General features: G+C 42.0%; 1 protein-coding gene across 9 annotated transcripts in view; it reads left to right on the top strand.

The window, feature by feature from the left end:
• The first annotated feature begins 2,721 nt into the window (after positions 1-2,721).
• The window catches only part of PAN3 (poly(A) specific ribonuclease subunit PAN3), an 82,640-nt gene continuing 57,473 nt past the window's right edge, over positions 2,722-27,888 (top strand). For 3 of the 9 annotated variants that reach the window (XM_075050677.1, XM_075050674.1, XM_075050671.1), the window contains exons 1-4: positions 2,724-3,290; positions 16,122-16,243; positions 25,915-25,981; positions 27,586-27,656. In XM_075050677.1, coding sequence (XP_074906778.1) covers positions 2,822-3,290; positions 16,122-16,243; positions 25,915-25,981; positions 27,586-27,656 — 729 coding nt within the window. In that variant the 5' untranslated portion in view covers positions 2,724-2,821. Of the gene's footprint in view, positions 3,291-3,919; positions 4,008-8,982; positions 9,124-16,121; positions 16,244-25,914; positions 25,982-27,585; positions 27,657-27,888 lie in introns of all 9 variants that reach the window. The other 6 variants (XM_075050673.1, XM_075050669.1, XM_075050672.1 and 3 more) reach the window with 5 other exon arrangements.

The following is a 27,888-nucleotide window of genomic DNA, read 5'->3' as shown; positions in this document are numbered from 1 at the left end:
CCAAGCTGGTTCGATGCTCAGCGGCTCACTTACACCGGGTGGGGGAGAACCCAAACGCCCTTGGCACCGTACTGCACGTCTCATTGTTATCTGGGCACTCCGGCTGGCAGGATCACGTGCTACTGCCCAGTCTGCTATCTCAGCTCTTCCCGCATCCAGTGGGAATGTTTTCAACCCGAGCTACAGCGTGCAGACAGAAAAAATGTGGGTCGTGTATACACAAGCCCATTTGTGTCCTTGTTCCTAACCTCACTGTGTATATGTAATATTAGACATATGCATAGATCAGCAAAAGAGCTGTGGGAAAAGCAGATTCAGAAGGTTGAAAACACAGGTTAGAATACACTTCAGTGATGGGAGTGGTTACACAATTGAAGTCTTTGCTTGGAAGAATTCATTTCATGTTCAACCAGTTTACCCAGAAATGGTATTACCCTATGTGTATCATGAAATCTCTTATAAGATAACTTGATACCATTAAATCCACAGTACTAAAGCTCCGGATAAAAGATCCACAGAGCTTGGGAAAGCTCTGGGTGAAAGCTGAAATTTTTCTTCTCCCTTTATTAACATCTTTCTGCGGCTCCTTCCAACCTACTCACACGCATGTATAACTTGTTGACTCACTCTGACCTTGCTGAAGGGAAGGGACGTTTTTCCAGGGGACATCATACCTGGAATAAGGGATGAGAAATAGACTGCTGATAACTGGACTTCAGCAGAAGGCGACATTGGGTTCCTCTCTTCTCCCACACCTGGAATTACCTCAAACACAACATTTTCTACCTCCCATTCCCCTCTGGGAACCCATGCACCCCAAAGGCCCCACCTGCCCGAGACCTCTGCCCTGTGCCGGCATCTTCCCAAGGCACGGATGAGCAGCATAAAGGGAGACAAAACAATGCACTCCCACGCTCTCCCTTTCCCCACTGCAGCAGCTGAGGGAAGCGTCACCCGTGGGCACCTGTGTGTAGCTGCAACAGCTCACAGTGGAAGGGAGCCCTTGCTTTCACTCCTCAGAGGTGTAATACTAATGCCAGGGGGCTGAGTAATACAGAACTAAGTAGTGCTGTGGGCACCTCAGCTAAAGCAGCCGGGACCACCTCTGATCCATGTACTAAAGCAAACCGATTTTGGTGGTCTGAGAAGGTGCAAGTTGGGACTGAAACGTTTCTCATGGTTGGGGCGTGTATGAGGATTCTCTTCCCCGTAGAATCTGCTGCAGTTTGTCTGAGCTCCTGCCCAGAGATTTGAATGGAGAATCCAACAGGATCTTTCTACCCTTTTGCCTACTTTTCTAAACTTGCAGGAACACAGAAGCTGCTGTGAGCTCTTTGCCATAGAGTTGAAAGGAAGCAAAAGGCTGACAATTGTTGGGGAATGACAGACAGATGATACCCTCACCTTGTCTTCTTGGGATACCAGACTAGAACTGGAGCCCTGACTCTTGTAGCCTTGCCCTTCTCTAGTTTTCTGTCCAACCTTTTTTTGCGGAGCAACCACTTTTTTCCTCAACTGGTTCACAAGCTTTGAAGCCACGCTTCTGACTGCAAAAACGGTGATCTTGAGATTTCAGCTTAAGGCACGCTTACTTTTTCAAGTCTTTAAAGACTTTATCTGAGGAAGAAAGACTTTGACTAATTCTGATGTGACATTTAAAAGCTTACTCTTTTTTTTCCCCAATTTCTTTTGGCACAAACTGTCAAAGCATCTTGGAGACAGGCCCCGGTTTTCTTTTTGGTTTTTTTGTGAGAGAAGACTATGATAGACAAAAAGTAATCTGAATTCTACAGTAAATGTTTTCTTTACCAAAATAACGTCAAGCGCACTTGAACGTATGATGTTTTTTCCACTACATATATGTTATTTCGGTGACTGCACAACAAGCTATGCCAACAATTTGAGGAAAAACAGAAAAAAATAATCTCGAGCCGCTTTGCCAGTGAGCCACTGAAAATTCACGTAACAGAGTTCTCCACGCTCAGGGGGAAAACACTTCAAGCATCCCCTTAAAACCGGCAGGGATGCTGGTTTCACTCGCGGAGAGGCAGAATCCCTCAGGCTCCGTTCTCACACGGCGGGCAGGGAAAAGCGAAGGGGCTGCCGTGGTTTTTTTTTTTTTTCAGCAGGAAAGTGGTACGTGACTTTTTTTTTTGGGGGGTGAGGGGGTGGAATCGGTTGAGGCGCCGGTAGGACCGCCGGTCCTTTGACCTCCCCCCTCTCCCTGAGGGGGAAAAGGCAAGAGACCCAGCCTGACAGACCGCACCGGAGCCCAAGCGGGAAACCGGGGGGGGGGGGCGGGTGGTCAGTCAGTCACCCGCCCCCGCCGTTTATCCCCTCGGGAGCGGGCGGTACCGCCTTCAGACCGCCGTTCGCCGAAGGGACGGTTAACCCCCACCCGCTCCCAACCCGCCCGGCCCCCACCTTCCCTCACCACCGGCCCCGATCGCGCCGAACGAACGGACGAACGAAGGGGCGGGCGGGCCGGCTTTCCCCCCCTCAGGCGGCCGGCGGCGCTACCCAGCGTGCCCCGCGCCGGCGCAGGCGCGGTGGTGCGGCAGCTCAGGAAGAGGAAAATGGCATAAACAACCCCGAGCGCCGGGACCACTGAGGAGGCGCCGCCGCCCCCGCCGCGGGCCGCGCGGCCCCTTTAAGAGGCGCGGTAGTCGCCCCCCCCCCCCCCCCCCCCAATCTCCTTCCTCCTCCTTCCTCCTCCTCTTCTTCCGGAGCCGGAGCCCCGGGGTGACGGCGGTTCCCGCGCCCCCTTCCCGCCCTCCTTCCCCATGGTGCCGACCCCGGCGGCGGCGGCGGGGCGGTTGCCATGAACAGCAGCGGCCTGCCCTGCTCGTCGCCTTCACCGGTGGTGGGGCCGCCGCCGCCGCCGCCGCCGCCGGTTGGGGTGGCGGGGCCGGCGGCCGGTGGGGCGGGAGCCGGCGGCGGCGGTGCCGTCAAGCTGAAGTTCTGCCGTTACTACGCCAAGGACAAGACCTGCTTCTACGGCGAGGAGTGCCAGTTCCTGCATGAGGAGCCCGGCGCCGCTCCCCCCACCGGCCCGGGGCCCGCCGCTCCCCTCGGCGGGCTCCCGCTCGGCATCCCCCCGGTCACCGCCGCCGCCGCCGCTGCTGGGCCTGGCTACCCGCCTCACGGGGCCAACCCGGGCCCGGCGGCGGCGGCGGCGGTGGTGGGGCCTAAGAAAGCCGAGCTGGGAGCGGGAGGCGGCGGCGGAGGAGGAGGAGGAGGAGGCGGCGGCGGCGGCGGCGGCGGGGGGCTGGATGGCCCGCGGCTGGCGAGTGAGTGCGGCGGGGCGGCCCCCGCGGGTGGGGTGGGGTGGGGTGGCGGGCGGCGCGTTGTTGCTGCTCCCCGACACGCTGTGGTGCTACCGGAAACAAATAACGAGAGCCATGGTGGGGGGGGGTCCCCGGCCTCCCCTTTCCCCGGCTTCCACCCGGTGTTGGGAGCCGTGGGGGGTCCCGGGTGGGAGAGACGGGGCTGTGCCCGCCGCCCCGGGGCACGTAGAGGGGTCCCCGGTCGGTAGCGGAGCCTGGTAGGGGAGTGTGTGTGTGTGTGTGTGGGAAGGACATTTCCCCACACACACACCGACAAGGGTGGCGTTGTGGGGGGGCACCCGTCGGTGACTCCAGTGCTAGGCTCGGTGCGGGATCACCGGACCCCCCCCGGCCGCGGTGGGGCCGGGAGGAGGGCGGTAGCGGGGAGGCAGCGCTCTCCGGAGCGGTAGTACCCTTGGATGGGCTCAGTCTCAGCTTGGATGCTGAGTTTCAGCTCTCGGAAGCTTAAAGTTTTCCAGCTGAAAGATTACATTTAAAAAACCCCTAATTTTATAACTAACTACATATATCTACGTTATCCACTGCCGCGAGCAGAAATTGCTTCTGAACTCTTTTTTTTTCTTTCCCCCAAGGCTTCTTCAGCCTTCATACGCAGCCCCCTCTCAAATGGTGAGGGTTCAGATTGCCTGCATGCCCTGCAGAGCGACATTGCTGTTACTGGTTGGTTACGCGTCTTCCTAACGTGCGGTCCCATAGTTAGGTGGTGTTTGCAGCAAACCGATTTTTAATAACCCTTCCGTCTGTAGGTGAAGCAGCACTTGGCAGCTAGGAAAAGATGCTCTTTCAGAAAAGTCTTGCCCCTTTAAATCGGTATATTAAGCTTGGTTGCGTTATTGATTTCAGTCGTAAATCTCGCATTTGTTTACATTAAATGACTTGACTACTAAATGGTCACGACCATATTTTTTTCTGAAGTTGAGATGCAACCATGCTGAACATCCTGTATATAGCTTTTTAGTCCTCGATATGCGCTTCAAGAACCTGCAACTGCTATTTTGCCAGGTGTGCCACTGAGCAGTTTTATCTCTGTAGTTGGTAGCTTGTCAGTGTCTTACGTTAACACAGTACTTTCATGTCTACCATTCCAGGAGGAGCCTATAATATAAAATTGCTTAATGCTTTCTATTAAAAGACACTATTTGCAGATTTTGATCAGTTTTTCAAACTTCAGTTGTCAAGCTGGGGTCTTTTTTGCCTGCCTTTTTTTTTTTTTATGGGTAGAAATGTCTTGGAGAGATTAAGCAGCAATAAGTCAATCTTTTTTCATTTTTCTTTTGGACAGAGCCAGGCACGAAATACACTTTTTCTCCTATGCGAAAGGAAATCACTAAAATCTATTGAACTAGGGGATTCAGGCTTGGGGAGATGGTGCATAATTTGGCTTGGCGGTAAAAGCTCCTATGTGAAGGCTGCTCTTGTAAGAAAGAGTTCCAAAATTTGCCCAAGCCCTAAATCTAAGAAGAAACCCTCAGAATTTGGGCGTGCTCAGAGGTTGATACTGCTGAACAGTTAAATGATTTGGAGAAGTTGCTTCTACTGAATGTGTCAGAGGTTTAAAACTACGTAGACTTCTCTGCAGTTGCACCCATTGTGAGGAGTGAGGGCACCAAGAACGGACAAGCCCACTCCGCTATTACCAGTGATTGCCTGCTGGGAAAGCCACCTCACTTGAAGTTACAGGAGGCAAAAGCTTGGACTGATAGAAGATGATCTTAAGGAGACTAACTAGGAAAAAAGAGTAAGGAAAGGTAGGAGAGAGAAATTAAAGTTGAAGAGCCAGGGAGTGGGCCCAGTTTCTCTTCTAAGCTGCTCTTCTTCGGGATGCATTTGTGAAACGAATAAGGAGAATGGTTGTTCAAAATCTGGAGTTGATCTGTATAGGTACTGACAAGGTCATATCTAGAATCCTTACCTTGCTGATGACCCATGGTGTTAACAGTATGATTTCCAAATGGAAGGAATGAAAGTTTTATTTCTATGGATGTAGGAAGTAATACACAAAGTTGTGTTGAATAATAAAGTTCTGAGGTTAAGAACATGAAATTGGGAATTGCCAAAAATCACCTGCCTGTACAGCCTCATCGGCTGTCTTACCCAATTCAAAAGTATTTGGTGGTCTTTAGTTACATGGCTGGGGCTGCCACCCTCCCTTCTTCCTTCCTCACTGGACCCCAGCCTCATTCAGTGCACAGAGCAGATAATGCTCATTGACTAATTAACTGTGTAGTCCTATTTATTGTTAAAAGTGGGTCAGTGCCTCATTCTAACATGCGTGTTACTCTAATCCTGCTTTGAGTACAGGATTATTAATTTACTTATAGGTTTTTCTGTGGTAATCACAAAGGCTCCCCAAATACTGAACTTATTTTCACAACATAGGTGATAGGAACATGGAGTGATGAGAAGGTGAACAGTGAAAATACAAGGAATACTCCAGTGCAGAAGTATTTCAGTATGAGGGTATGAAGTGGAATGAGCAGGTGACCTCCTCAGAGCTAACCAGGAGAAGTTTCTTGCACCATGTGTGGTTAAGCTATTCTGTGTCATAGATGTTTTGGATACTAACATCTGACAGGGATTCCAAAAGTGATCAGATATTCTTGGAAGCAAACTCTGCTTGAGCTTATTAAATGTGAAAAAAATCATCTCTGAATCAGACTCCTCTTCCCCTACATATGGCTGAGAGCCTGCTGGGAAATCCTGCTTTATCCTTGCCTCACGCTTATGCTTTTGTCCACATAACCTGCTGCTGTCCAGCCTCAGAGATGAGGTAGTGGGCTAAATGTGGGTTTGGCCTGACTGTGTGGCTTTTTCTGTTCTTGGGGAACGAGACTGACCATGCCGATGAGCTTTGCTCGCTCTCAGAAGATAGCGCTGCTGGCCCCCACCCCTCAACTACTTGACATTTGGAGCACATGTGTTCAAAGCACCATTTCTACTTCTTCCCCCCCGAGCTGTGAGCGCTGGGCCTTCGGCGTGGTTCACCTTCCATATGTAAGGTGGCCTGCTGACTGTCTACAAATTAGGAAATGTAGTTGGTATTACCTGTCTAAAGTTTGATTTTAAAAAAAAAAAAAAAATCCTTTTCACATAGGACCCCCGTGACAAAAAAAGGGAAGAAAAAACAGAAGAAACTTTCCTCTGGATTTGTTAGCTGCCAAAATCTGCACATGGTGCTTTTCTAATAGATGTATGTCCCACACGTTGACCCAGTGAGCTGTGGTGGTAGCAGTACCGAATCTGAGAAGAGGTGGGGAAGTGACTGTTGCTTGGCATTTAGGGGCAAGGATAGGCTTGATTAGTAGGGTTTTAAGGGACAGCCCAGGGAAGGATGGGTAGGGGTCATAATAGCATGAAAAATTTCTCCTCTTGTATCTGCTCTCTGTTCTCTCTGGCACTTTCCAACTTCTGGAAGCAGCAAACCGTCAGCCTACTTTGCTGCACGCCGCTGGCTTGTTCCTAGGGCGCTGTCCCTTCTTGATGCTGCGTGAGGGAGGGTCTAGAGAAAAATGTCGTTGTGGTATTAAAGTGTATCTTGTCTATATGCAAGTTGGACAAGTTGCAGTTGCATTTGTTAGCTTTTGAGTAGTTTAACAGGTGTAATACTCTTCTGCGTGTAGACCTCATGTTAGGTATTAATAGATAGGAGCTGAGGTACGGCTCTAAACATTTGCTAACTTCCACCCCGCTTTTTGCCATTAAGTACACGATACACAGCGCTCGCTCTTTCCTCTTCTCTTCGATTCCTATAAACGTGACCAAAACACAGAGGCGCTGAGCGAAGGAGCTCCAGGTGCTGTGCGGACCCCGCAGCGGTGAGTGGGTGCTGCTGTCCGCCCAGCTGCCGGCGGAGGAGCTGGCCACCGCAGCAGTGCTGCTGCTGCTGCCCGAGATCCCCGTGCCAGAGGTTAGCTCACCCTCTCCTCGTGAGATGTTTTCATCTGGTTCTCTACCAGAAAGCCTTTCTCGAAGTCCTCCTAGGAAATCCGTGGTCGAAATACAGGCTAGTGTTTCCACGAGGTGCCTGCGATACTTTGCCGAGCAGCCTCCCTCTGCGTTTCTCCACGGCTGCTGAGAAAGCCTCTCTGTGAATAGACTTTGTTGCCAGCCCGTGAGGAGGTGGAAAGGGGCGTCAAGGCTTGGGTTGCATTGGGTTAACCGATTAAAAGCATCGTGGCCGTTTTCGCAGCCCGCCACCTGTCTGTTTAGGCGGCCAGTAGTAGCAGTAGTGGATAGTGGCTACCGCCGTAGCAACTCTGTATGCAGTCACTTGGGTGGTTAGCTTAGTGAGCATTACAGCTTAGGTTTTGTGAAATCCACAGATACGCTAGGCTTAGAGTGGAAAGACCTATACACTTGTATATTTTCTGCTTTTTAAAAGGTGTTTAAGTCTTTACCAGTCCATTCCTTTGTAAACAAAATGAAGCAGTGGATGCAGAAAAAAAAAGAAAAGATAAGCTATTCAGCAAAACAGGTACTGAAGGTAATCTGTTGGATTACACTTCTTAATGCAATGAAACAATGATCAGGATTATTCTAAATATGGATTTTTCTTATTGTTGGTAGCATTTCAGTATTTACAGCTTGAAGTATTTAGAAACAGACATCTCCAACTTTTAAATAAGTATAGTTCTGGTATGTCACATACTGGTCGCTTTTCCCTGGGTTTGTTTCTTCTTCACTTGTATACAGAAAATAGGTATTATAGTAAAGGTGTATGGTTGAGAATGCTTTTTCCAAACCTGTTTGTACTTCTTGCAAGTGATGATGTATTAGTTGTTGTATACCTCTGTTTTTTCTTTTTAGAGAGATGTTTCCCTGTTTAATTTCCCTGATGCCTTTTCCAGGAGTTGATAGATGATACAATTTTCATCTTGTTTTGCTCTGAATATTTTTAAGAAATGAGGAGGCAATTCCAAGAATTGAAGAGACATTTGGGATGTTTGGAGACGGTTAGAGACAATTGAGAATTGAAGACTAAAACCAGTAGCCAGTTAGAGATGCGTGGGAGAAAATGAAAATTACTGATTTCACTTAATCACTTTTTGTCTCCTATGTCAACTCCAGAAATCGGGAAATTATAGACATGGATTTTCTTTTCACTTTTACATGTTTCATGTGGTAATGAATCAGGGAGGAAAATTATTGGGGGGAGCTAAGGAAGAAGAAAGGAGGGAAGGAAAAATTTCTCAATCTGCAAAGTTATATGGGATTTTGAGGGGCAGTTTTAGCATATGAAACTTTAAAAAAAATACACTATTAATTGGTTTTGAAACTGATTATATCCGTTTATATACTTTGTGGGTTTTCCTTACTGCATGGGAAATCATTCAAAGTCCAAATATTCCACAGGAATTACAGATACCCGAGAAGTACTGGTGATTATTTGTTTCTGGTAGTACCTACCCTGTGTTGGGTATTGAAGAATGTAAAGAAAGCACCATTACTGTTGTAATTGTTTTTCTGCTTCAAAGGCAGAGATGAAAAGGAGTGTGTGTGGGGGATAGTTACATTATGTGAGCAAACTCTGTATGCTATATCTTAATAATTCGAAGTTTTGATAATGTTTTTTAAGATACAGAGCATCCCCATTTAGTTTCTATCTAGCAGGTGTTAGATAACTGATTTTTTGTAGGTATCACTGTAGGAGTGGGCCTTCAGGAAGGATTTGAGTGCCCAGAAAATAGTGACCTTGGGGACCAGCTCAGAAAGAGTTCCATGTGTAAGGAACCACCTAGAAGCAAATTTAGACTGCTGCGGGAAAAGTGGACAAATGGTAAGTGAGGGTGGGGTGATAAACACAGGCAGAAGCACTTCTGTGGAACCTCAAAAGCAGAAAAAATAATCTTGGTCGTGAGGCAGCTGATGAAAAGGGGGTCAGTGGAGGGATTTAGATAGTAAGCTGATGTGGCTGATGTTTTCCTGATCTGTTGCTTTCTAGTAAACATGTCATGCATTACACCGCCAGAAAAATGGTGTGGTGAATCCCTGTGTGTTGGAGATGAGTTGGAATAGATCACTCTGTGTGTGTGTGTGTGCATGCACCTTTGTGTTCGTTCCATAAGTCTTTCAGGAGTTAAAAAAGTTCAGATTATGTGATTGTTTTGTTTGATCTTCAGAGGTGTTTTGTGCTCAGAACTTATTTGTATTTTTTAATTTGCTTCCTAACAGCCTTTTTACTCCTGACCTTTTTATTTTAATTTGAGAATAGGGATTTACGAACAAAGTACAGATACACGAAAGTGAGAGTAGAGACGTGCATTGTACAAGTTGCTGTCAGGTTGGTTATGCGATATGTAATTTCTGTAGTCTGTGGGTAGACTCCCTCAACTTCAGTTGGTCTAATGCTGATGCAACTGGCAGGAAGACCTTTCCTTTCTTTTACGCGTTCTCCCCCACTGCTGTGAAAAACACTCTGTTCAGGTTGTCTGCACACATTTCATACAACTATTTATATAAAAAAAAGTTGAGTTTTAGGTATAGGGAGGCTATTAAAAACAAAAGCTGAAACATGTATGCTTTGAAAAATTTGATGCAGTTTATTGAATAATTTGATGCAATATGTTAGGAATTGTGAAAGCTTTTGGAGAGGGTTAACTCTGAAAGCTATGATATTAAGTAATAGAATTACTTTGAATTGCTGTTTCTGATAACAGAGTAGTTCTGATGACTCTTTTGAAAAAGTATCAATTTTAATTTGTATTATCACTGTGCTTTTGGACTTGGTCCATGATGAGGAGTCCTGCTGCTCTAGACTCTGTACTGAGATTTTTACAGAGCAAAAGCATGGCACCTATCCTTTTCCCCAGTCTTTATCAGATGCTTTTATGATATGTGAGAAATTTAACAAAAAAAAAAAAAGACAGCCCAGCCATTTAATATTATGGTAAAGATTGCTGTTTTCCTTTGCTTGCCCATGAATATCTCATCGCCTAGTGGGAGTGTTTGTAAATAAGGCAGCGTTTCCCAAACTGTTTTGCTTCCTGTCTGCCTTTCAGCCAACTTGGTTCGTTTGTGCTGCCTGCCCTCCAACTGCACTCTCCGTCACGGTATCCTAAGCCAGGCGTGTGCTTTTACTTTTGCCTCTCGTGCCCGGGGGTGTAGTTCACTTTCTTTGTCTGTTGTCTCTATTTCAGTGATTCCTAGCCTGCGTTTCAAAAACACTGCATTAAATGAGAGAGGCATAAAACCACCAGAGAATCCACTTTCCCTAACAAGTTGCAACAGTAGCGGACTGTGGAGAAAGTAACACTGAGATGCACATACTAGTATGTGTAGTGCTGGTGAACTGTTAACAGAGGCGTACAAGTGAGGTTAGCACCACAAGCGCATGATTCTTTCCCGATACAAACATGTCACTACAAAACAAAGTAGGACAAGCATAAGCTGCTCTGATACCTCGGTGCTTCTAGGAGACTGAAAGGACACAAGTCTTAAATGACTTGCCATAGATAGGCTTTGTATAAAAGTTTTATTGTTCTTGTCTTAATATTAGGTTAGCTATCTCCATGTAAAATTCCACTGGAGATATGGCACTGTAGTTTTTACTGCTTCATATTTAGCTGAGATAACACCTTGTCCTTTGTATGCACATGTATGCATTGGACCTATGATTCAGTTTACCAGGCTGTGTTGAGGTGACGAGTGTCTGCACTGTTGCAGTGCTGGGAGTTTAAATCAAGATTACCCTCTCTAGAAACTTTTTTTCCCAGCATAAAAATAATTGTAGTACGATTTTTAAGCAGTGATAGTAGCAGAATGAATGATTTCAATCCATGTTTTATTACCTTACCAGAAATCTTTAGATTGTTGTTTTGAAAAATATGTCAACAAAAATCTGTTATGATCTTACTTTATTTAGCCCATTCATTTTGGGGGCAATATGTCACATTACTGTAAAGGATGCTTTTTTAATATTAAGAACAGTTTCTGAGATGATCAGTGCTGATACTAAGTTCATAAAAGAAGCACTATGGGATATTACAGTGTTTGTTTACTGGTTAGTAAAATTTTAGAATGAAAATAGCAGAAACACCATCTTCTCAGATAGTGTTAGTATTAGTATTCAGATAGTGCTAGTGTTAGACAAGAAAACCAACCAAACCCCACCAGTTCTGTTGCAGCATGTGTGTTGAGTTTATCACAGTAGTACTCAAGCACTTAAGCTGTGATGAGATTCTTTGTTCCTGAAAAATGTCTTTGTAACAAGTAAGGCAAAAATAACTTATCTGTTTTCTTTTTCCTCTTTGGTGCCTGCATCTGACGGGAAGCCTACTTTCTGCTAAAATTCTGTGGGAGAAGAATTATATAAGAAGATATTTATTTTTAATTGCAGTTGTCACATTAAGCTGCAGTGTTACTCACCAAGCAAGAAATTATTAGATAATGCGCATATAAAAAGTAAAAAACATCTTCTGAATTTCTCAAGATGCTTTATTTAATTTCTTTCCAGAATTGCCAGGATGTAACTTCTGGCTTTAATATTGATGAAATTTAGAAATTTCTTCTTGTTTTTACATGTGTGCTTACATAACGTGTTAGCCTTTTTCTCCCCACTGGATTCCTAGTTGTTCCCTCGCACGTCCATCTTTTCTTCTCAGACCTGCCTAGTCAACCGTTCTACTTTTATAAGGAAGTTGTTGCTTCTCTCCAAGGAAGAGCCTGTTGAAAATAGATACAACTTCAATGCATGGATAGTGCTGTTACACAACAGAAAGGCATGTTCCTTTGACAAAAATAGCCAGTTCAAGACTTTTCTTAAAATTGTCTAAACTTACTTACCTAAAGTTATAATTAATGCTTTAAAAGAGAAAAGACACAAACCTCAGAAGAATTTTTTTATTTGTCATTCTAAGAGCTCTGTGGGCAGAGTATTTGAAAGTGTGTGCTCACAATTGTTATGTAGTAAAGATCTGGATAGACAAATCGAATGCAGGTTCTGATGTGAATTAGTAACACATGAGAATAAAAACTTCATAAGGACTAAGAGCTTCTCTTTCCAGTTTAGACGACTTTTTTTTTTTTAATACCACACTGCTTGTTTGGTGAAGTGTGCCCACTTCTGAAGATCTTCTCCTATGGATTGCTTATGATAAATCACTTTATTTTCATGCTCTGAACTACCGTGGTCTTCCAGAAGCAAGTGAGAATTTATGATTTGTCAAATGTTTGGCAGAGGAGGATAAAAGCCTTCTACTTCTCATGGAGAAGGACAGGTGCCAAATACAGTAAAACTGCCTTGGCTGTTTAGGTATTTGCTGAGCTTTCATCACTGTAACAGCTGAATGTCCCTTCTTTGAGCGGAAATGGAGTATGTAGTGAACACTGTTTTGGTTCTATAGGCAAGGCAGGAATTGCTTTTTTTTCTTTGTACCTATGCAAGCTGCATCTTTTTTGTTAGTCTTAATTTTCTTGCTTGTTACTATAGGGAAGTTGGTTTAAGGAAGCTAGTGCTGAGTTTTCTTTTGAAGGCAATAGTTATACTTACCACTTCCAGACAATTCTGTTCTAAATATGAGCTACTGCCAAGAAAATTGCCCTCTACTCCACTGAGCTTTCTTCTGATGGTTTTCTTTCGATTGTTCCTGTGGAATATGTTTTCTTGTGGTCTTGGTCCCTCAGCTAGAGGTGTGTTTCTAGACTGTTTGGAAGAGGACAACAGAAAGCCTAATAGTTGAAAGCCGTCTTGAAATTGCTGTGGTACCCGTAGAATTGAGTGGTATGAAGGTGGATCAGCCCTGCAGTATAGCAACTTGTAGTAACGGCACAAGGAGGCTGATCGGTATGGCCAAACCATTGCACTTCAGTCAAGAGATTGTCTTCATACAGCTAGATGAAAGAAAACATTCTGGAGTAGCTTTTGCTATCTGGAGTGCCCAGTTAGATATCAGTGTGCCAATAGAAAGCCTAAATTGTAGCTTTGAGCAGCTTCAAGTGATTTGGATAGGCTTGCGTAGCAAATACCAGCAGTAGAAAGGCAGCAGCATCAAAGATCGACTTTGTAATTCCCAGCAGTGTCTTTAGCCTTGCTCAGCTCGCGTTGCTGCCCGAAGCCTGCTCCTGCTTGCAGCTAGAGCTGCCTGGCGCTGAGGATGCTTCAGCTGGACTGGGAGCAGAGCATCTGGTGCTGGATTTGTGCCTTAGCAAGGCTACCTGCACCGGCTCCAGTGCTTGCTTTGGATAGTGGGTGACTGTGGCCATACCAGCGGGCTGGAGTTATGGGAGGTCAGCTCTGGGGTTCCTTCATACCCGGGGGGCTCTTGACATGCCTGGCTGCTGAATGTGGCAAAACTTGCAAGCTTTCACTTGCGTCTTTCTAATTTTAAGGATATTGTGCATTAACTGTATGTGTCCAACAGAAATGAAGAAGGTATGTGGGTTCTCACGTTGACTCTAGCGTAGCGAGGAGCAGCGGGAGAAGCAGAAAGAAGCGGCTGTTTCTTAATTCTTCAACAGAGGCTGAAGGATTTGTAAAGCTGATGGTGTAATCTGAGGGAGTTGCTTGCTAGTTTGTTAAAAATTGGATAGAATCTGGAGTTTCTGACAGAAGCATAAGATGAAATAGCAGATATACTGCTGAAATTATATAGTGTACCTTGAAATGACGGTTGTGCCTGGAAATTAAACAGTTTTTCTTGGTCTTGTACAGTCAAGATGTAGCACAAAAACTGCAGCAGTTTTTGATAATGGCTGAAATGCAGACAGAGAAATCTATATTGGAAATGCATTTTTAAAATAAATAAAAAACCACAGTGTGAACCCTGAATAATTTATGGGCAAACTAGACTGAAACTACTCATAATTAAACATGGATTTGCTATCTTTTTGTTTTCTTGTATGAATGAGTCCTAGTGTTTTTCATTGAAAACGATTGTGTTAAAATGCTAACCTTCACAGTGCGAGTTAGGGACTGACTGTAGCAGGTAGGATGAGACAGTAATTGGTGTTACTGCAGACATTAGTATTTTCCCTGATACAGTAGTTCAACCATAAAATACTTTTGCTAGGCTTTTGAATCTAAATTTCCCAAATGAAGACAAAAGAGGGACAGATGCTTAAAAGACAAATCAAAAAAGCTTTGTCTTTTTTTAGGGCTGTGGCAAGAGGACTTCTGAAGTTTCTATGTGGCTGCTCTTTGAAATTATGAAGGAGGATCTAGGGCATGGATAGTGGAGGGAGTTTTATTTTCCTGTTCTCTTAACTAATTTTTAAAGCTTAGAAAAAAAATGTTGCAATTCATTAGTAATTAGCGTCTTTAAAGTTCCTTAGGTGTCTTCCTCAAAGCTTCAGAGTATACAAATAATGTTGCAGATATGGCAGCAATACTTAAGAATCTTATCCACTTGCCAAGCCGGTATGTATTGCCACTGCGGATTTCAGTTTATTTGATCTCTCTCACATCCAGCTCTTTGTTTGAGGTGCTGTTGGTGTTACCCCTAGTTGGCTGGTTCATACTGCTCCAGTCTCAGGGAGCACAGCTGAGCAGCGTTTCCATCTGTCTAGTATGGGTGCTGTTAGTCATTCCCCTCTTCCAGCCCTTCCTATGATTTCATCTGGCTGTGCTTCTTTTGCTGTTTCCTGTGCCTACAGCATGGAAATGGCTCACCGGGTTATGTAGCCTCTTCTGGAGGGAAAATTCCCATTCTGGTGAAGTTTGAGGGGTTATAATCTGCATTCTTTTAGCTCTGCCGCAAAGTTGCATTTTATTTCCTTTGAGGATTAGGATCAGGAAGTTGTTTCCGGGTGTCACCGGCTGGCTGCGAGTCCTCCCAAAGTTCAAGTCGGATAGTTTGGTACAGGATGTTCTTCTGAGTTGGATGTGTGCCTTCTTACCTTGGAGCTACCAATTACTCATGCCTGTTGGCTTGCAGTGGCCTGGCCATACTGATTACTGTCTTTATAATTTGCTGTGGGTGTTTTTGCAGAAGCTTAATTTGAGCTGCAGCTTGTGTACCATTGTAAACGCTTTTTTTGTTATCGAAGTAATACCTGCTTGAGTGTTTTGTGTTCATTATGACTGCTTCTTGTTGTGCTCTGCAGTTTCATAGTATTGAATTCATTTATTTGTGGTTAAAGTACTGTACTTGTATGTCAAGGCCCTTGTTTCTAGACAGAGGATTAATTTCTTAGATCCTTCACGCTTGCAGTCTAAAAGATTTTTTCAGCCACATTTCACAAAATTGTTGCCACTTTATGAAGTATGAGGTAATGAAAATAATCTTATGCTCTGAATGAAGCTTTTAAAATGTTTGTGCTCTGCGTGAAAGAACTTGAGGTATTTTTAAATGTACATTTTCTGTGTGTTACCCTTTAAAAGAACCAGTACATCCAGTTAAAAACTCTATGCAACAGATATATTTCCAAGATGGGTATGCAAGAATATAGGTTTTCTTAAAATAAGCTTGCCTTCTAGGTTTTTTTAGTTGCTTTGTTTTCTTTCTGATATGATCACTTTCCTTGTTATTCTTGTTTCTAAAGTTCAAACTCCTCATTGGTTCTGTCAAAGCTTTTCAGTTTTCTGCCTCTTTCTGCATTTGTGCTGTAACTTCACACTGCATATGCTACCATTTAGCAATCTCTTTCATAAAGTTTCTTTTTCATTCTGTGCACTAATACGTTTTTAGTTGTTTTGCTGAGAAGATAGGTTTGAAATACGGTATTACCAACCTTGTCCTATTCTACACCCCGTGCCAAAAAATATATGTGAGAGATATTAGCAAATAAACCCATGGTAAACTAAATTTTTTCTGAAACATTTTTCTTTTCTTCTTTTAGTTCCCGGAATAGATGGCGGTGGGTTAGCTGATGCTAGTCTCACAGATTCCTACTTTAGCACCAGCTTCATTGGCGTTAATGGCTTTGGAAGTCCCGCTGAAACAAAGTATCCCATGATGCAGGTAATAGCAGTGAATTGTATAGTGTTTTATTAGTTCTGGCTGGCCTTAACACCAAGAAGGGAAAACTGTTGAAGAGGCAGGAAAAATGGAGCCTTCTGATATGTGTCATCTGGTAGGATATACAGAGTATATAGTCACTTTATTCTTGCAAATAGAAATGGAACAATATCATTGCTTTAAAAATAGTCTGGTTTTATTGGTACTTACCTGAGCTGTTGCATTGGGCTTTGCCACATACATTAACTCTGTGTTCCTAGATTTCTCTTTAGGCTCATAGCTAATTTTGATAGCCATTTACTAAACATATAAAAATTAGATTTTGAAACATTTCAAAGATCAAAAGTCACTGAAGCAAAATGTGAACTGTCAAACCTGTAAATTACTAAGCAAAAAAATCAGAATTTGTAAACTCAGTCTCTGGTGGCGTTCAGTGATGTTGAATTCTCATTTAAATATTCTTAAATGTGTTCTTGTATTTGTAGTGTTCTGTAGATGTTGGCATAGGAGCTCCCATGAGGTGGAATTTATTGTGTAGCTAGTGTTATGCAAAATTTACAGCAAAAGGCTGTCCTATTTAAAACCTGAATGAGTATCTACTGAATTAAAACATGAAGTACTACAATATCTCCCTCAAATTGTTAATGCTTTTTAAAAGCTGAGAAGAAGATGGTCCCTCCCTGTACTCAAAGGTTTAACAAACCAGTTTCTGGTCAGTGAAAGAGAGCACAAGTTAAACAGTTCGCACTGAGTCCTGACAATGACTCTCTTCTTTTATATCAAGGAAACTCTTCTTATGAGCTTACTTTGATCTCAATTGTGGCTGTATTATGGATTGAAAAATAACTTAGCAAAAGGTGGGAAATAATTAGGTCTGTTGCCTTTTTTCTTTTTTTTTTTTTCTGCATGTTTTCAAGAAGCCTGGATTTTCTCCTTCAACAGAATTGCTAAAGTATGAAAATGTTTATTACTGACAGTGATGCATGATTTAAAAAGAAAAACTTTAACCTCTGATCCCGAAGTGTACTACTGAAGCTGGAAGTTGCAAATTTTGGTATTACTGAGATCAATAATTTTATCCTTTTAGCGCAAAGTCATTATGTTTTGTATCCTTAAGCTGTATTCTACAGCAACACCGGTGTCTTTCATTATAACTGTTTCCTCTAGAAAGGCAATAAGACATGCATCTAACATGAACGCTCATAGGATTTTTAAGTACTTTACTAATGCCTGTGAGATTACAGTCAAGGCATTGTGTTTCTCTTTGAGAAAAGAGAAGAAATTGATGTGTCTCTTACCCATTGGAGGCTAAGGAAAATTACTACTGAAGAAGGATTTCATTAGTGTTGAGAAAATGCTTACAGGCATTAAACTACAGTTTAAAAAGCATTCTTATATTGATTTTTTTTTTCCTTTGAATCATGTAATTTAAGGTCTTGTTTGCATAGGTAAAGATGGTAACGCTGTCTGTTTTGATTGTGTGTCAGCTTCTAAATTAAGTCCATACAGACAAAGATTAGCCACTTGGAATGCAGTTTTCCATGTCATTCAGCCCTTTGGAGAACGAGGCGAGGGAAAAAACTTAGTGATTTTTGCTTTAAATAATACTAACGCTTTATGGTTTGGAACAGAGACTTTAAATCTGATAGATTGGTAGTTGTGTCAAGGATATACCTTTTGCACTCTCTCTGAAAATTTGCCCAGATTTTTGTCACTTGATTAAGCCTTTGCAAAACTGGTTTATATAGACCCACTGGAGACTTCCTTGATGTTAGAATTTCCCAAAGATGTAGTCTGCATTGGCATGTTCCAGCTTGAGTACGTTCTCACAGTTGCAGCTCTGGCCTAATCTAGGCCTTGCCTGAACTCTGAGCAGGAATGCTGATCTGCTTCATTTCCTTCTTTCCTTCCACTTCAGACTGAAGCAGCATGGAAGTGGATCTGTATTTAATGAAAAAGAGAGCTGCATTGGTGTGAATTGGAACAGAGGGGTATATAAGGGAAAAGAGACTTACGCTGTGGGCTTAGAGAAACTGAGCTGAAGATAAGTGAGTAAGGCACTAGGAAAGACTGAGCAAAGGGGCTGAAGCTGAGAGGAGACGTTAGTGGGACACTCACAGAATGGGGACTGGATTTGCACAAGTGAAATACACAGAAATTGGGCCAAAGAAAACAAGTTGGCATAATGCCATGTTGGGGCAAAGTAGGGTGGAGAAAGCAAATCCATATGCCTATTTCTCTCCAGGTCCTTGAATCAAACTAAAGGTACTGAAAATTTAATGTTCTGCCATCGATGAAACGTCAGAGGTTTTCTGTAAAATATCTCATTAGCTCTCAGTTTTGCTTTTGCAGTTGAAAACATCAGTTCCATCTATGAGTGACTTAGTCATCTCTGGTGGATATGTGCTGTTCACAAATAGATGCATCAGTGATGCAATATGGGGAAAATTTTTCAGTTTGTTTTTTAAAACTGGGAAATTGCACAAACATGCAAATAAACACACGGCTAGAAAAACACTAGTGAGATACAGTTAGATGATAAGTTGTCAATGCAGCATTGAGGTTATATATTGAGTTGTATTCCTCATAACATTGTATAATTTTTTCAGTGGGAAAATTATAAGTGGGACTTATTCAGGACACAAGATGCATGGTGCCTGTGCAATGAGCATCCATTTGATAGTCTAAGTGTTCGTCTTACAGTTCCATGCCTTACTTCTGCATGCTGTTCACATCGTTCTTGTGAAGACTGTTAGTTGGCAGTGTGCTTTCCTGTGCAGGTTATGAGTATTGCATCCAACTTTGTGGAACGCTTCCCTTATGAAAGAATAAAGTAGTCTGCATTTTATAGAGGCATGGGAAGAAAAAGGATGTCAATTAAACAAACCCCCTGCCCCCAACAGTGCTGGCAAACTAGACACCCCAGAGTTTTTGAAACTAACACATACAGCTGGAAGGTGAGGAATGGAGTTAATGACCACCTGTAGAAAGCTCGGTTCAAGTTGCTTAATGGGTCTCAATCTAGCAAAGATAGTAATAGAGTCAGTCTCTTCTCGGTAACACTCATTTTCTTTTACTGTGAGATAATCTTTCTGCAGTCCATGCTCTATTCACTAGTTACCTTCCAACATAATCACCAGGGATTTAGTAGACGAGTCTTCTTGACTATTCCTAATTAATCTCCAGAATGTATTTGTCATGTGCAGCAAATAAAATTGAGGTTTGTTGAAAAGAGTATGTGATTGTGTATATTGGGGTTATCATAACACATATGTAATGGAGCCAAATTGCCTCAAGCAAAGCTATATCCAAATTTTGCTATCATCATGCTTTTGTGTGCAGTGTGTAATCTGTGTCACAGTGTTAAGCAGCAAAAGAAAGGAAAGTAAAAGTGGATTGTATCATGATGAATTGGAGAGAGTATGTGCTGCTTTGATCATAAATATTCTAGGTGACTAGTGGTCGACAGTTCTGCAGAATGGGTGTTTCTGACTCTGAGATTTCAGTTTGTATGTGTTGAATATTTTACGATATCTAGAACATCTCATTGGGGTTAGATTAGGGGTCAAGACGCAATTAATGGCAATTATCAGTTTGCAGTGGGAAAAAAGCATAAAAATCTTTGGTACAGTTCGGAAGAGGCAGGATTTTTGAAGTGACCATGGCTCTAATTCTTCTTTTTTCTTCCTTTCTGAGAAATACCTCTTTCCCTCATCCTTCCACTCCTCCAGCCTCAAAGGTCTTTGCTGCTAGCCAACCTTTCACTGCCCCCCCATTGGCCTCTTCTGTTGTTACTAACTAGTTTCCTATTGATTAATAGTCTCCTGTCCTCATTGGTTTGCGTTTCCCTGTAATACAGTTTTGTTTCATGTGTTTTTTCTTCCCTGAATCTGCATGTGCTTTCCTATACTACGTTAGCCATATTGGCTTCCAGCTTATCAAAGTGTGTATTTTCTGTTTTCCCCTTCTCTAACTAATAACAGACCAGGCCTGCACAACACATGGCCCACAGGCTGCACGCTGTCCTCGAAGCTGTTCTTTTTCTTTTTGGCATAGCAGCAGCTGCCAAGAGACAGTCAGAGGTGTGGTTCAAGAAGCAGCTCATTGCTTTTGGCTTTCCCAGCAGAGAGGAGTCAGGAGCTGGCTGGCCGGGATGCCTCTGATGCTTGGCTGTTTGCTCAGTCGCTCTGCGTGTGCCACTTGGCTGGCTGGCGTCTGTGTTCCTCTGGCATCAGCGCTGCCCCTTGACTAGCTCGTGGCTTGATCAAAGATACAGGTGGTGTGGGAAGGAGCTTTAGTAGTATTATGTTGGGGTGTTAAAAGGATATTGTAGCAGGATGAGGCAGAGGAGTCTCTTGATGTTAAAACTTAATGTCCTATTAGAATTGAGTAATTTGATCGTAAGAGCATAAAACAGTAGAAGGTGTCTTCACGTTGCTTCACAGAAATCAGGTTTTCCTTATTTTGATGGGATGAGATTCATAAGTACGTGGCTTCCATTGGACTGCAGGTTATGTAGAAAGTAAGAATCGCAACTTTTCAATTAATCACCCTAATCAAAATAAAAAAACGGGGTAATAGTCTTCAGCGATAAAGTTGGCAAGGCCAAGCAATGGAGAAGAATTGGTCTTGCTTACTTTCACCATGCTAATGTTGGTATACTAAGCATTCTTGAAAAGCCTGAGAAGTAGAGACCATGCTCACTTCAAAGCCTTGCAGCTGAATAAACACAAAGACCTTTGTTCCCATTGCTGCATCTGCCAAGAGTCGAGTAATAAAACTCTCCTTACAGCACAGAAGCTTGTAAATGTCTTCAATTTTTAACCATTGAGAACTGAGTGGAACTACAGACGTGCTATTTTAAATATAAAATTATGCAGTTGTTTACATAATGCTTTCTGAAGAAATCCAGTTGCTTTAGTTCAAACAGTTGAGTGGGACATGCTGTAGATGGTGCCAAATATGCTAACTGCCAAAGACAAGTTTTGGATTGTTTAGAAAGGAAAGCAAAAGGTATCACCCTTTGTAGGTCACAGAATCTGACAACTAAACAATGACTTGTTTGGTTGTGACAATCTCATTTTTTTGCAGGATGACTTCTTTTATAGTCCAATTAACATTATTCTAAAAATTACAAAGAAATATTCTGAAATATGGTTCCAGTAGAACAGTATGAAGATGGAGAGAATAGCTTGTGACACACTACAAAATACTTTGAGATAACACACTTAGCACAGGAATGACCCTGAGGAAAATGCTTATTTTCTCAGGGCTAGGGCGGGGAATATGGAGACAGAGGGAACAAATGCAATCTCATAGGTATTTTGGGGGGAAGAAATGGTGGAGAAAAATGCAAAAACCCTCACTTGAGATGAGTCTTGTAACATAAGCTATGTAAAATTAGATCTAATTGTGTGCAGCAAAGCTTTATTCATCCTCTATCTTGATGAGAAGTTTGTAACTATATACTTTAGTGGAGGGAGATGAAAGCAAAGCGAACTTGTCTTAAGTGCGGCTATAATTCTGGGGTTTGCTACTGAACACTGAAGGGTGGAGGCAAGGTGGTGTATACCTTTAGAAGGTGGGAATATTTCTTGTAACAATTCTCTTCCTAGCATACTGCATGCACCAAGGAAGTATTGAAAAGAAGGTGCATGGTGTCTGTCGTGGTTTAACACCAGCCGGGAACTAAGCACCATGCAGCTGCTCTCTCACTTCCCCCTCACCCCCCCAGTGGGATGGGAAGAGAATCAGAAAAAAAGTAAAACTTGTGGGTTGAGATAAGGACAGTTTAATAGGACAGAAAGGAAGAAAATAATAATAATAATAATACTAATAAAATGTCAATAACAGTAATAATGAAAGGATTGGAATATACAGAACAAGTGATGCACAATGCAGTTGCTCCCCACTTGCCAAATGATGCTCAGTTAGTTCCTGAGCAGTGATCGTCCCCCCTGGCCAACTCCTCCCCAGTTTATATACTGGACATGACATCACATGGTCTGGAATACCCCTTTGGCCAGTTTGGGTCAGCTGGCTTCTCGCTGGCTGGGCATGAGGAGCTGAAAAATCCTTGACTTAGTATAAACACCACTTAGCAACAACTGAAAACATCAATGTGTTACCAACATTATTCTTATGCTAAATCCAAAACATAACACTGTATCAGTTACTAGAAAGAAAATTAACTCTATCCCAGCCAAAACCAGGATGCAATCCTGGGCTGCGTTAGGTAGAGCATTGCTAAGAGGTCAAAGGAGATGATTCCCTCTGCTCAGCACTGCTGAAGTCACACCTGGAGTGCTGGGCTTCTCAGTACACGAGAGACGGGGACATACTGGGGAGAGAGAGTCCATTGAAGGACCACGAAGATGATGAGGGGGTTGCAGCATCTCTCTGGTGAGGAAGGGCTGAGAGAGCTGGGACTGTTCAGCCTGGAGAAAGGAAGGCTCAGGGTAGATCTCATCAACATACATAAATACCTGAAGGGAAGGTGCAAAGAGGATGGAGTCAGACTCTCTTCAGTGGTGCCCAATGACAGGACCAGAGGCAACGTGCACAAACTGAAACACAGGAGGTTCGCCCTGAACGACATGAAACACACTTTCACTGTGAGGGTGACTGAGCACTGACACAGGTTGCCCAGGGAAAACACAAATAACAAATAGTACTTGGGTTTTCTTTCTTTTAAGACATATTCAGCCTGACTTGATAAAAATCAGATAAAGGAATAACCTTCATTAAGACTAAATGCATTTGGGTGTGGTAGAATTTTTAATATTAAAACAGTTTAAAAATCCTTTCCTGATTACATGCAGGTCTTCTATGAATAATGTTAAGGTAAGAAGCTTGTGCATGTGTAATAAAAGTGAGCAAAATGAAAAATTCATGAAAGAGAGTGGTGAAGTGGGAGGTTTTTAACCTCATTCAAGGTGCAGCTTACAAGCAGTTGTTAAAGCAAGAGCTGCCCATAAGCGGTGAGAGAAGCTTTGATTTTTCAGTATCCTGGTTCATGTAAAATACATTTGCACCTTGAACAAGACTTGACTTTGTAAAAGCATGGTTCATGTTCATAGGCTTTGTTTGTATTGTGCTTTCAGAATTCTGAACAACGTGTTTTATTGCAATGTCTTGTGTGCACTATATGTTTATAGTGATCATATCAGCGCTGATTTTCATTGTCGCAGTCACCTATTAACATTGCAAGTCTGTTGATTGAATGTTTAACTCCTGTACTTGAAGAGGTAGAATATTGATGGCATGAAAGTGCTTGGTTCCACGTTTAAGCCATACGCTTAACCATCTTTGATACCAACCCAGATCTCAATATCATACTTATCCCCGTTCTGACAGACCATTACCTTGTGCATTAAAATCATTATGAAAATCTGAGTGTTATAAATGGACATTAACGCTATTTTTATCTACACCTGGACAAATTTTGTGCAAATCTGAAAGGTTCCCTTTAGGAAATTTCTCCCTAAACCACTCTCCCTTTTAAGGATCAGTGTGGATGCATGAAATGCCAAGAAAAGATGCATAATAGGGATGCTTTTCAAATATATGTGAAAAACTATTTAACTTCGTTCCATTGCTTAGTCAGGAAGGAAATATGACATACGAGTAGTTGAGCTACTATAATCCAGAAATTATTTATTTTGATGTATTTTTATTCCTACTTTGATGATGGCGGACAGTAGGATGAACATCCCTGAACTTGGGCAAGATTGTTAACTTAGTGTGGGTCTCCCAAAGTGTTACCTTGTTTTGTAGAAATAAGTAAACTTTGTTTCCCTAGAGGCATCCCTTTTGTGTAAATATTTAATTGTTGATCGCTAACCTTTTAGTGAGAGTTACATTGTGTCAGTGTCAGTGCAGTATATTTAGGAACATGAGACATCTGGCATCAAAATAAAGGAAGAGCATATAGCAAACAGCTTTCTTCATTTAAGTCTTGAAAAAGCTGAAGGTTTACACAGTATTTACATGTGTACATATGTTACACATATTGCCCTAGGACATCTGCATGTGCTATAGTTCTGCTTCATACAGTACTATGTACTTGTACTGAATGAAGAGTTGTATCAGAGAAGCCTGAATGATTGTAGAAAGCTTGCTGTAGCAATGTAGCACAGATAATGGCAATAATAGATAGGGGAATAAAGCATTGAGGGATTGAGCATGTTGAGAGGGTAACATTTGAAGACACCTGCTGAAGTACCTAAATTTTACCAAAACTTCCTTCAAGTTACTTTTCTAATAGTGCAGGCTATTTTTTTTACAACTTACTTTCCCCATAAAAACTACTTTACACAATCTATTTGTTCTTTTAGATGCAAGTATTAAAAGCTGCAGCTTCTGGTGATGTCATTGGTAGTATGAAAACTGAAAATGTTGAGAAACTTGAATTGCAGTAGGTTTACAGTTCTACCATACTGGATAACACTCCAGCTTCTGTTGGTTCTCCTCTGTTCTTACCAAATTTACTCCAGCATATTGGTCTTTCTAGTCAAGAATTAGATGAAATGGCGTTGAAGTATAATGTAGTAAGCTTCTTGCCCTCTGCCACCAACACTGAGATTGGCTGTGGAAAAACGTAAGCATAAAGAGCAACTCCAGTGACCAGTTTTGAGTCTTAGTCTGTGTGTAGACTACTAAATTAAACATGCCTGGAAACTTTCCTTGATGCTTAGGGCCAGCTGGCACAAAATGGCCTGTTTGTGCTGGTGTAAACTCACCCAGTAAAGCAGAGGCTGCATGCAAACTGTCTATTTGAAGGGATCTCAAACCTTTTCACTGCTGAATAGTGCCTGGAAATTGGCGGGGAGACTCCTGGTTGATGTGGGCCAAAAGCATGGCAGGGAATATTTTAACAAATTACTGGTTGTCTCTCTCGGTGATGGAGAACGCTTCCTGACCTTGCCTTGCTTTTCTTCTCACACTCTTTCTTCCTGTTGGGAAAGTGGTCAAAGAAAATAATAGGCAGGAATAAGAAGAGACACTTTTAAACTTCTCTATCAAAGCAGTGATAGCTCTTAGAGCAGTACTGCCTCACTTAGTCCAGTTTATTGCTAGCTCATATCTCTAGAGGAATGTAGGAGAAGCAGGTGGAGCCTAGGAGGAATGCTGAGAGGCTTTCAGATGTCCTGCTGGCTTCCAAGAATCGCGTGATTTTGCTGAGAGGTCTCAAAAGGTTCTTTTGTTTTTAAAAATAATCTATCAAATGCTATACTAATTTGAGTATTTTTCCTTGGAAAAGTTTCATGTTGTGATGACAGTGTATAATGAAGGGAGGAGTTGTTTCAGGAGTAACAGTGTGAAAGAATGTTTAAAGGAGATAAGCCAATTACTTATCTAACATTTTGACAACGTACAGGAATAGAACCATGGGTTTGGTAGACCCTCCCAAGTTAGAAGAAATTAATGAAGATAGTGTTTTGTTTTAATATGCAGTCATTTTTGGTTTGCATTGCTCTCCTGCGAAATGCTTTATTTTACTAAATGTTTTTGTCAGCTGCAAATCACTGTCTGCTTAGAGTATCTACTAAATGGGAAATGAGCATAGGTTTTGCAGTCTGTTCTTAAAACTTTCTAAATGTCATCCCCAATGCCGTCACTTAGTCTTTTATAGCTTTATTTTACATGTACGCTTTTGTCTTTTATTTTTGCAGAGGATGACAAATAGCAGCAGCTCCCCTAGCCTTCTCAATGACAGTGCCAAGCAGTATGCAGGCCATGGTAAGTACTTTTAAAGTAATACATATAAAAGTATGCTTGCAAATTTGAGATTCAGTTTCGCAAAACTGAGGTTTAAGGGAGTTGTTTTTTCTCCTCTGATTTGATGTGAGATGCAGTAGAACTTTATTCTTTAGCAGTAGTATATTGTGTGATTACTTTTAATACAAATCTGAAGTGCTACTGAACTCATAAATTTCCAGCCTTCTCTTTGCTCCAGTGGGGAAAAACTAAAAAAAAGTCATTATTGTTGACATTATCATTGTTACTTCAAGTGAAATGCTAGTTTGGTTATCCACCATAAAGCACTGATAGCTTAAGCAGTTATGTTGCTCTGCAACAGTATCCCTTTTTATTGTGCTTTTGAAGTAAATTATTGTGTGGAATAGGGTATACGGGTTTTGTGAAATGTATCACATAACTGATGATTTTTAATAGGTATTAAGTTTTGTCTTGTAAGCAGTACTTTACCTCTTAGAATTTTTTCCCTGTGATAGGGAACATGGTTTTCAACTGAACAAAATGTCTCTATAGTGCAGGCCTACATACACACTAAAGAGGGTACTACTCCCTTTTGGCAAGGGCATGCATTTAAAATATGTTTCTGCTCTGAAAATTGCTGTGTGAATGACGTTCTAGAACTCCATTTGCATGTCTGACCCTGCAGCTAGTCTACTTACTAGGGTTTTAATTTTTTAAGCATGGTAGTAACTATTATAAAATTAACTTGCTTGAAACTTGAAATTTGTAGGTTTTTTTTTTTCTTTTTTTCTTCCTCCTGGTTCATTTCCAGTAGGTTTTGTGATTAATTCTGCTTCTTTTGTCCCACTGAACAATTAGCTATTCAAGGCAGTGGAGATCTCCAGTTTTAAATGCAGTTGGAGTTTGACTGTGACAGGCCAAATAGTGATGGTGATGCATGCGAAGGAGAGAAACCAGTTTAAATTCTGTTGTGTCTCAGGTCCTTTTCTTCCCCCTGCCTCCTGCTCTGCCAAGCTGTGCTTCACTTTCAGAATTACCCTTTTAAGGAGTATTGATTAATGTTGAAGAAAGCGTTTCATCAAAACACTGATGTTTACAGCTGGCAGTCCTCTGCTAATTTGACAGCTCTGACCATGCAGTTTGGAGTTTTAAGTTGCGTCTCTGATTGTTATTCAGTTTTTGATGCTTCAACTCTGGAAAGGATGCATAGGGACAAAGAAAAAGCAACAGCAAGCTACTAACAGAATGTAGACTTCTGCTACCCTTAGTTCTGATTTAAATTTGTGCAGAACAGTGACGGGACAAGTAAGATCTGCATCATTAGTTGTAAGACTTACGTTACACAGAAGATTACTAATTCCAGGTAACTGGAAATGAAGGCTTTGGAGTGTTAGATGGATGTTAAATAGTATCAACAGGAATTAAACTTACTAAATTCTGCTAATGAGCACCATTTCAGTTGAGCAGTTGCACAGAATTTAATAAATGCTGTGTTTTTTAGCAGTGTGGTTGCTAAACTTAGTTTTATGAAAAGGATTTTTGCCATATGGAAATAAAAAGAAATTTTACATTTTTTAACTTAATATTAGAGATATATAACATGTTGGTTTACATTGTTTTTACAGATCCACTAACTTCACCAAATTCATCCTTGTTTAATGACTTTGCTGCCCTCAGCGTGTCTCAAAGGAGGAAGGTAGGCAACAACTAAACCTTAAGTAGCATATTTGTATATGAGTTGACAGGGAAGGAAGATCTGGAATAACTTGAAATGCTAGGTGAAATAAGGATGATTCTTCTAATGTTACTAGATTTATTTTAATATGTTGCTGCCAATATAAATAAGATGTTGCTACTTCATTTTTGCTACACCAGATCAGACTGCTGCTGCTATTAAGAAATATTCCAAGCACTTGTAAACTGAACTT

The sequence above is a fragment of the Buteo buteo genome, chromosome 18 (genome assembly GCF_964188355.1).
Source record: "Buteo buteo chromosome 18, bButBut1.hap1.1, whole genome shotgun sequence".
NCBI classification, from domain to species: Eukaryota; Metazoa; Chordata; class Aves; order Accipitriformes; family Accipitridae; genus Buteo; species Buteo buteo.
Note: the sequence above shows the minus strand (reverse complement) of the source record. Positions and strands in the feature narration are given on the sequence as shown.